This window comes from Hipposideros armiger, unplaced genomic scaffold (genome assembly GCF_001890085.2).
Source record: "Hipposideros armiger isolate ML-2016 unplaced genomic scaffold, ASM189008v1 scaffold_831, whole genome shotgun sequence".
NCBI classification, from domain to species: domain Eukaryota; kingdom Metazoa; phylum Chordata; class Mammalia; order Chiroptera; family Hipposideridae; genus Hipposideros; species Hipposideros armiger.
The window spans coordinates 619,473-629,887 of NW_017732181.1; the positions used below are offsets into that span (position 1 = coordinate 619,473).

Below are 10,415 nucleotides of genomic sequence, written 5' to 3' on the forward strand. Positions count from 1 at the left end.
AGTCTTAATTGCTCTCTAAACAACCAGTTTATTCTGTGCTATAGCTGTTTTACTCTTAGACTAATTTTGTCATTAATATAATTACAAGTCTTGGGTTAGGTGCCAGGTTTCCTCATAAAAAGCATCAGATGATTAATATTTGGATATATTACCACCTTTATCAACATAGTTTTCAAACAGCATAAACTTCATTAATTGGAAAGAAGGTAAAAAGTCAAGTTATGGAATATTTCTTTTCCTTTTTTTTTTAAGCTGAGCCATCCTGCCACCTGTTGGCAGCTCAGCAGCAGCTCAGCTCGGGCCGGGCATCGAACCGCTGTTGCTCAGAGCTCACACTCTTGAGCGAGCATTTAACCAACTGAGCCACTCAGCTGGCCCTGGAATATTTTTAAAGATTAAAAAAATTGTATGATTTTGGAGTCCATGCAGTCACTTGAACAATCAATAAATGCACACAATGTTATACATAATAAGGCTGGAATTTCATTAGAGGCCACAGACCAAATCCAAATTCTGGACAGCTCCATCTGGAGAGGCCTGAGAGTCTAGGCTGTTTACGTTTCCACCAAAGTAAGGCTCCGGGGCTATCCTTTTCCCTTTTGCCACCCTGAGCCTTAAATAGTTGTGCACACAAGGACTCTACTCTTGACCTTTTCATCACATGAATTCTCTGGACAATCTCATCCATAGCATAGCTAAAACCACCACTTATAGCATGAGGAGTTCTAAATCTGTATCTCTAGCTCAATTCTCATTGCTGAGCTCTTTATCTAATTGCCTACAAAATATGACCTCTTAGGTGCCCCACAGGCATCTTTCAAATCAAATTTATCTTTCCTTCCAAGCCTGCCCCTCCTATAGTCAGTCCCTTTCTTACTGAATGCCATTATCATCCTCCCAAGCAGGAAACCTAAAAAGTCAACCTAAATTCATCTCTATATCCTCACCAGTATCATCCACACCCAACTTCCAAGTCAATGGTCTCACGCCAAATCCTTAACATTTATTCAACAAACATTTATTGAGCATCTATTTTGTACCAGGTACTAAGCTGAACACCTGTATACAAACAAAATTTAGACATGATTCCCACCTACCAGGAGCTCATAATATGTAGAGAAACAGATGCTGAAAGTTCCATGATACAGGTAACCACAGAGAGCTAAGGGAGCACAAAGAACAAACAACACTGGGGTGTTGAGTAAAGGCTTCTTAATGGTGCTGATACCCGAGTCGTAGCTTAAAGTACAACTCAGGGTTATCCATGCCAAATAATTAATTGGCTGGAACATATTCAACATTCAAAAAAATGTCTGTTGATTTTAAGAACACAAATAGTGACTCGATGAGATTTATCTTAGTGGGTAATTCAATTAATTGAATACACTCAATTACATCTTCAGTTTGTTCTCTAAAATTATAGGCCATTCTCTCTTATTTGCATAATTTAACAAATTCTTTCATCAAATCCAACAGTACAAAGACAAACACCAACTTGGCTCTATTTATAATGAGTTTTGAACTGAGCAAATATTGTTTACCAAAGCCTTGGAGCACTAAAGAAAAGGTTTTCAGTGGATGTCTAAATAAATTTGAGTAAGTGGAATCTTACTTGTAAGAAGCACTGTGCCCTGATGAGAGTGTCCAGGAAGTTCGTAAATTCTTTTCTTTGTTCATAATTATTGACCTTGTACCAAATACATTCTGGAGCAGAAATATTATGAAACATAAGCATCCAGTTGCGCAACAATAAAAATGACATAAAACATGATTACTGTAACTCTAAAGTGACAAATAAATGACAAATATAAACATTTATTTATGAGTTTGGTTAGCACTGATCTGAAACTTCCGGGGTTTAGTGGCAAGTTTCTGGAAATACAAAGATGAAGGGGCCTTTGATTGTGATGGTCATCAAAGTGGAGGCACTTTGCATTTTGGTGCCATCTGGCAGTATTTCCTTAACAACACCTCTCCCTTCTTACTGCCCTTAAAATCACAACAATCGACGCATTCAGGCTGACTATATGATTATCTGAGAAATAATTACAGCATATGAAGGCTCCTCCCGTCTAGTTTAGCACCCTTATAAAAGAAACCCATCTGTAAACTATCTCCTTCCTTCCTCATTCACCCAACTTTTAAGTATCTATTTTTACCGTCTTGTAATATCTGGCTCAACCAATGATACAGCCTCAGTAAGATCGAATCATCTTTGACACAGTTTATATAATGAAGTAGCAGAGAATTATTCAGCACTGCACCCATCTGAGAAGGCAGCTGCAAAGACAGAACAATTGGTCAAATGTAAGTATATAAAAAGTAGGTCAGAGCAACAAGTAAATCAGATAGGAAATATATAACAAAAGGAAAGGCCATGAAGAAAAAGTGGAAAGTGCAAATCAGCACATGGTCCAGTCACATACCTCTAAGCAATGAATATTCTGTAAGAGTTGAGGGAAGCTTCTAAGCTTTTCTACTGGAAATGATCTATTGCTACTGAGATAATCAGAAACATTCATTCCTTTTTTTCCATATTCTTTACTGTGGCTACTGGAATTTAGCACTGGTATAAGTGAGTGAGCTTTCCATTTCTAAAGAAGAAAGACAATAAAGCAATCTATCAATGGGCTAAACAGACTACAAATCATAAAAATCAGTTGTTAAAGTGGTTCAATGAATGGCCTCTCAATGTGGTTTGTATAGAATCCTGGGTAATAAAAATGTATTTAAATATCTGAACAGTTATTTGGATTTAATAAAAGAAGGCCTCCCAAGTCATTTAAAGATACTTACTCTTTTTCCAGGACGGACAATAGCTGGACCTAACATCAGCTTCAGAGGTTCTGGAGAAGGTCTCTGATTCCTTTGCCTCACAGCAATTAGAGCTGTCTTCCACAGATTCTCTGAATTCTTAAAATAGATCTATAAATTTGGATGTAAAGTACATGAGAGTAGGTACCCATGAGTTGAAGCAACATAAAATCTAAAATTCTTTATTAATTGAGAGTATATTATGAAATATTTTGCTGCCATGCAAATCTATTTAAATATTTTTTTTACTGATCAGCAATCTATTAAACACATCAAACAGAATCAAAACAAAGTACCAAACCCCCAACCCCCCCAAAAAAAATTCCCAGAAACAATGCCACAATACCAGGTCTTAAAACAGTATGCCATAAACATGTCAGTCCAACTCTGTAAATTAACTTAATCAAAAATAACATATTTCCATCTTAATATGACTCATGGATCCTTAATACCTTACCTTCTTCTTAGGCAAAGATATGGAAATCAACGTAGGAACAAAGAACTTATACAGCAACAACAAAGCCTGGAGATGGGGTTGCCTTCCCTGAAATAAAATAAGAGTTTTCAATGTTCAATTTGAAAAAACAGTAATAATGAAATAATCAGATTATACATATATTCAGATCCCAACTTTACGATGTGATACAGCTATAGGAAGATGCTACAGAAAATCAAGGAATGAGTAACCAAACATTCAAATAAACTATAATAAAACAACCCTTGCAAAGTTGTTGTCTTCTCCTCTATGACCTTTCCCCCTATTTTACTTCTTCCTTGTATTTTCTCTCTTCTCTGCCCATGCCTTAGGCTTACCAGTCATACCTGCTAGCATGGCTTACTCTCACTGGTAGCATATTCAGGACTCAAAGTTTACCCATTCTTGATTTAGAAAAAAAGGGAAGCCAAGGAAATAGAGCAAGGAAAACACTGATATCTCATTACTATAATTCCTGAAAAATCGACTAAGAAATCTAACAATTGGTATGCACTAATTAAGCTGCTTGCTATAACTGAAACAAGTCTTAAGAAAAACATTAATTTTACAACGAGAGAAGTCAATACTGCTGTATACCCGTGTTTGATATATCTGGCTATCCAGAGAAAATATACCACTAAAATGAATTCCAAGGAAGTAAACAAATTGTTTCATTATATGAACATTTTGTTGAATCAAATACTGTACAAAATAAGGAAGGCAGAAAACGGGGCTTAGCAATAGAGTATCCCTATTTTATAGCAGCTTCTTGAAATTAAATTTATTATAAGAAAACCAAAATGATCCAGGGCCGGCCGAGTGGTGCGTTGGTTAAGAACTGGCTTGGGATGCCAGAGGGCCCTGGTTCGGATCCCACATATGAGGGCCAGTGACACTGCCCTCTACAGCTAAGATGCTGAACAACAGCTCAACCTGGAGCTGGGTTGCCATGAGTCGCCGTCGACGGCGTAGGCTGCAGCCCCTGTGGCAGTGGGTTGCCATGGGCTACCGTGTGTAGCCAGCAGCCAGCGTGAGCGGCCAGCAGCCGCCGTCCAGAAGCCGGCGACTGATCTGCCTCACCCGGGAAGAGCGCAATGATGGTGCCAACTTGGGCCAGTGAAGCAACGTCCTCCACAACTAGACAAGAACAAAAAGACAGCAACTTGTCTGTTTTCCTTCCCCCAATTCCTCAATAAAAATCTTAAAAAACAAAACAAAACAAAATGATCCAGTTTTCCTAAGGCAAAATATCTTCTGATCTCTGTACTTATATGAACTATTATCAGAACGCTTGCTTTGAGTTGAGATGTTTTTTGATAGAGCAGATATTTAGGAGTGGGGAGATCTTTAGAACTTTCTGGCTACTTAACTAACCGATCTTTGTGGTTAAAAAAGTTAACACCCTTTAAAATAGGACACTTTTAGTTAAACATGGCATAATGAATGCATGTGTTTAACTCTCGGTCCTCCCGAAGTCTCACTAAATAGTAAAGGAATGAAAAAGGCATAAAGCACAAGTTCAAAGAGAACAAGAGAGGAGACAACAGCAAATGAGAACTCTCCACAAGATTTTGGAACCTGGAATGAAGATGGACAAATAGTAACCACCTTAGCACAACAGAGTAAGAAACCTAAGGCGGCAACAGAAAAAGCCTCAAAAGCAGCAGATTCATGCTTGAGAACTCCCCGAAAAGCTCAAGAATTTGCAGGACTAGATGCTTCTGAAAAATGAAGTGCGAGAGGGGCAGAAAACAGGAGGAATGGTTGAAAGCCTATGTAAGCAGCAGTTAGAACCCCAAATTCCCTCACTACACGTGTAGGCAAATATCAGTGTTTGACTCTGCAGGTGAAGCTGGACTCAGACAGCAGGCACAGCTGAGGGAAGGACCTCTCTCCACCCCTTTCTACTGTTAGTTTCCCAAGTGCTAGTGGCCAGGTTCCTATCCGTGATGGTTCACTGTATGTGTTAACTTGGCTGAGCCATGGAGTGCCCAGATATTCAGTCAAACATTACTCTGGGTGTTTCTGTGAAGGTGTTTTAAATGATTTACATTTAAATCAGTGGACTCTGAGTAAAGCAGATTGCCCTCCATAATGTAGGTGGGCCTCATTCAAGTTGAAGGTCTATATAGAACAAAAAGACCAGCCTCCCCCAATCAGGAGAGAATTCTCCAGCAGACTGCCTTCAGATTTCCTCTCCCTCACCAGCCCTTCCTGGTTCTACAGCAGACTTCCTTTGGACTCAAACTGGAAAATTAGCTCTCCTAGGTCTCCAACCTGCTGGCCCACCCTGTAGATTTTAGACATGTTATCCTCCATAGTCATGTGAGCCAATTCCTTATAATAAATCTCTTCCTATATACTGGGGGGGGGGGCAAAAGATGTATACAAGTGGACACTTTGGTCAACATTGCTCAAGCAGTAGTTCGCCATAATCAGGTGTCTGGATGCTGATGGTAACCACTTTGAGCACCTCTTGTAATTGCAGATGTCAAACGTGACTTGTATTCACCTTTTGTTATTGGTATATATTGAGTACTACGATTTTAATACAGTTTTCCTCTCTTAAAATGTGTATACATTTTTGGCACCCTCTGTATACACACACACATGCTATTGGTTCTGTTTCTCTGGAGAAGCTTGACTAATAAACCCCGAGGTAAGGGACAGAAGTCCTCTCTTTGGGAAAAGTGATACACTCATCTGGGGGACTCCCCAATGAAAGAAACATCAAGTTCCTACAATGAACAAGTCCTACTCACACACACGAGTTTCCAATCACCATTTTAATACTTTACTATTAAATATAGACAAACAACATTTACCACTAGACTTTCGAGAAAAGCCTCTACCATGAAAGATCAAACTGAAGAAAGGCACTCTGAGGAAACAGAGACAAAGCTGGGAACAGAAAAAGAAAATCACAGCCCAAGGCACACAGGCTCATGCTGGTAAGGAGAGAATCCCAGAAACCATCCTCATCAACCCTTAAGGCGAGACCTAACTCCCCCTTCCTGTTGTAAACGTTGTTCTCAACAGGGCCTAGTGGTTATAAAATAACAAACGTACCCACTCTGCATCCCACCATTTATGCTTGCCACGAGAAAGACAACTTCTGTGTTTTGTTTCCTCCATGGATTGGGAGTTATGGGGCATGGATGGGTATGGAGGGAACATATGCCTTTGCAGGTACCAGAAATTCACATATCCAATATATTTGTTCACGTGTGCTGATTATGTCTGTTACAACTGTATATGTTTGCTTACATGTGAGCATGGCTGTCTTCTAGGTTTGATGGTGTTGGACTTGATTAAACTCACCAAAATCCACCTAATCAAAACATCTTTAGGGCCGGGCGAGTGGCGCGATGGTTAAGACCTGGCTTGGGACGCCAGAGGGCCCCGGTTCAGATCCCACATATGAGGGCCAGTGACACTGCCCTACACAGCTAAGATGCTGAACAACAGCTCGACCTGGAGCTGGGCTGCCGTGGGTTGCTGGCGTAGGCTGCAGTCCCCTGCTGCAGTGGGCTGCTATAAGCTACCATATGTAGCCAAGCGGCAGCCAGTGTGAGCGGCCAGCAGCCGCTGTGAGCAACCGTCCAGAGGCCGGTGACTGATCTGCCTCGCCTGGGAAGAGCACAATGATGGCGCCAGCTTGGGCCAGTGAAGCAACATCCTCCACAACTAGACTGAAGAACAAAAAGAACAGCAACTGCAACTTGTCTGTTCCCCTTCCCCCGATTCCCCAGCGCTGTTCCCCTCCCCCAATTCCCCAATAAAATCTTTTTTAAAAACCCAACATTATTATAAATGGGCATTGATAATTGAATTTAGCAACATACTATACAGAATGTTAATAATGAAGCCATACATTTAATATCTGGGTTTAAAATTTTTAGACAATCATGTACTAAATCATTTTTTTAAACTTGAACACACTCTGTTGTTCCAGTTAATACAAATCAGCCAAGAGCTTCTTTATGGTAAGAATTTTCTTATTCTGTTGAAATGTTTGGCTGTTAACATGGAAAAAATGTTTATCTTCTTCACAATTTCTATTAATGTGAAGTGAAATTCAATTTGGACAAAAACATCATCATTAATATCCTCGGAGATCTAAGAGAAGATACTGTACCCATAGAACCCAAAACAAGAACGATCATTGAACTGTACTAACAGGAAGCCTCATACTGGAGAAGCATGAATGTGCACATGTGTCTTTCTTTAAATTTGAGTGTCTTTGGGTAAGTCGTGCAGGCTCCAGCAGTTAGGCGGAGGCGCTACAACTTCCTGTTGTTTTATACCCAAAGCTTCACAGACTTCTGTTACCTGGCAGGTATCGTGGAAATAACAATACAAAAGGGCTATAAGGACAAGAGGCAATGGTCAGGGACGATGCTGAAGTTTAAGTATCCAAAACGAATGCTTTCCTAGATCACATCAACAACAATAAGAAGTAGACTGTTCACTTAAAGAAAATAGTCATTTTTGACTACTCCCTGACACTTATTTTCCAGCCATATCAACCCAGTTCCTGAAAGTTTCTGCTGTTTGACATCTACATGTCTTTGCTCACACTGTTCCCTGTCAAGAACGCCCTGCTCTTCCTGGCCTCGGTAAATTCTCTTCATCCCTTAAATTTCTCTCTAGTGTCAACACTCCTTGACCCGCGTCTGATTCTGCTTTTTTATTTTGTTGACTGAGCTCCCCAGACAATAAGTTCCTTGAAGATAATGACTCATTCAATTTCATATCCCCAACGCCTACCCCAGTACCTATCAGAGAGTATAATGGCCAATTTTGGGTCTTTTTGGTACTCACCATTTTGGCCTGAAGATCAAGGAGCTTTCTCACACGAAATGGTTTGACTAGCAAAGGTAAAAAACAAAACAAAACAGGTACTATGCATGTGGCCAATACAGTTTCTTCTTCTAACACATCAAGAACACAAACACCCTGTTTAGTTAAGCCATTAAGCAGATGCTTTTAGATATAAATAGTAAAAAGCAATTCTCACAAAATCCTGTCACAGAACTAATGGTAATAGTTAACTTTATAAAGGCAAACACACATGCTAATTCTACAGAGTGAATGTAATATAACTGGAATGAAAATACTCACCATTCTCTTTTTTGGTAAGCAAATATAAGAAATGGCAGACATAAGGGCACTGTTAAAATAGAAACATTTTTTAAAAAAGAGAAAAATGACAATATATCTTGAACAGAGCAGCAACACATTTTCCTCAAATGTCAATCTTATAATGATTAAGTGAAAAGGCTTTAGGACATCATCGGACAAAATAGTTGTACAAAGCTTTTCTTTTTCATACTACATAGTAGTGATAAAAGTTTTAATTGACATCCAATTATGCCATTTTAAAAATTATTTTTAGAATATGAAAACACTACAGACAGTTCAAAAAACAGAAAACACCCTAACAAAAATTAATGTATCCCTTTTAGTAGTCCATTATTTATTAAGATACAAACTTAAAACTTTTATCCTGAATTCCCACTTAACAGTGTTTTCTCATGTTGTTTGGTTTTCAAAATGATCATTTTCAATGATCGTGATATTCCAGTTAGTGGATATGTCATAATTTAATTAACCGTCTAGATCTCAGTTTGGTAAACAGCACACACTCAAAGTGTTACTTAAGTTACTGAATGATTGGTTACCTTATACCATTTCATTTTGAGTGTCCACTTATTGAGGTTTTAGTCTAGATCAGGGAACAGCAAACTCCGGTCCACCTGTTTTTGTAAATCAAGTTTTATTGGCACATGTCACATTCATTCATCTATGTATTGTCTATAGCTTTCACTACACCAGCACAGTGAGTAGTTGTAACAGAGACTCTGTGACCCTCAAACCTAAAAATTTACTACCTAGCTTTTTAGGAAAAAATTGCCAACATCTGCTCTAGATGTTAGGAAATTGAAAAATAAATTATTTACTGCAACAAGAGAAGGTAACAAAAGCAGAATTTTGTTAAACAAATTTGTGTTTTGGTAGTCATGTTTCTAAAGTTGAAAATGTAAAGTACAGCATTCCATATTGTTTCTCCTCTACACAGCAATGAGTTCAGAAAGACTGGGCATACTTGTAAGAAAAATGAATTTAGATATAGAATCCTTTTTTAAGGGAAGAATACATATTATGACCATATCTGCCATACTCAAAACAATAACTTTTCATAAAAAAACTCATTACCTCACATCCCTAGGATATGAACCATTAGCAACACTATTTATCATGTTGAGCATGAAACGAGTGTCACACAATCCCTTGCCCTAGGTTCCAGCAGTACAGGAAATCTGACATTGTCCTTCAATTACATCTAGAAAGCAAAAACTCATATGTATCTAAGACTTTACAGTTGCCTTTCTAGCAAATATTATAGTTAACCTCTGTATCTGAGTCACTACACAGTGAGTCTCCCATCAAATTATATGGAAATGACTTTTCTGAAGTAATGCATTTAAAAGTTAGGCTATTTATTGATCTGGGTGATATCTGTACAAATTTGTTAGGTTTATAAAAATTAATTGAGCTGATCACTTATGATATAGGCAATTTTCTGTATGTATATTACACTTCAATAAATATTTTTTAAAAGAAAAAAGTAGGCCCCCTTCCCTGCTGCCAAGCAGAGCAATTAACTCGCTAGTCAGCATTATGAAAACTACTCAAGGACATTGCAATTGATTTGACAAACATTTATGAGTAGTTTCTATTAATTTATTCACTCATAAAACAAATATTTATTGAGTGGTGAAAAACCAGACAAAAAGGCCTGCTCTTAAGTTTACGTTCTGTGTGCCATGAATAGTGTTACTAAATACTTGGGTTATAAAAGGCTCAGTCCCTGCCTAGAGGAACTCAGTCCATTGGGTTATTTCGAGAAAAGGGAAAGCATGCTTTATTATTTCCCATTCTTTACAAAGTATGCATAAATATAGAATTCATTCATATTGCAATTTGGTCAGCTTATGAACAAAACCAATATAAGGTTAAGAGAGATGTCAAGGGCCGGCCGAGTGGCGCGATGGTTAAGAACTGGCTTGGGACGCCAGAGGGCCCCGGTTCGGATCCCACATATGAGGGCCAGTGACACTGC

The 10,415-nt window shown here is 38.6% G+C and overlaps 1 protein-coding gene across 3 annotated transcripts in view; it reads right to left on the bottom strand.

Moving 5' to 3' along the window:
* CENPI (centromere protein I) overlaps positions 1 to 10,415 on the bottom strand; it is a 62,211-nt gene that overhangs the window by 35,342 nt on the left and 16,454 nt on the right. For all 3 annotated transcript variants that reach the window (XM_019629218.1, XM_019629220.1, XM_019629219.1), the window contains 7 exons: positions 8,414 to 8,462; positions 8,114 to 8,160; positions 3,272 to 3,358; positions 2,797 to 2,925; positions 2,427 to 2,594; positions 2,160 to 2,280; positions 1,613 to 1,704 (listed from right to left, as the gene is read on the bottom strand). In XM_019629218.1, coding sequence (XP_019484763.1) covers positions 1,613 to 1,704; positions 2,160 to 2,280; positions 2,427 to 2,594; positions 2,797 to 2,925; positions 3,272 to 3,358; positions 8,114 to 8,160; positions 8,414 to 8,462 — 693 coding nt within the window. The remainder of the gene's footprint in view (positions 1 to 1,612; positions 1,705 to 2,159; positions 2,281 to 2,426; positions 2,595 to 2,796; positions 2,926 to 3,271; positions 3,359 to 8,113; positions 8,161 to 8,413; positions 8,463 to 10,415) is intronic.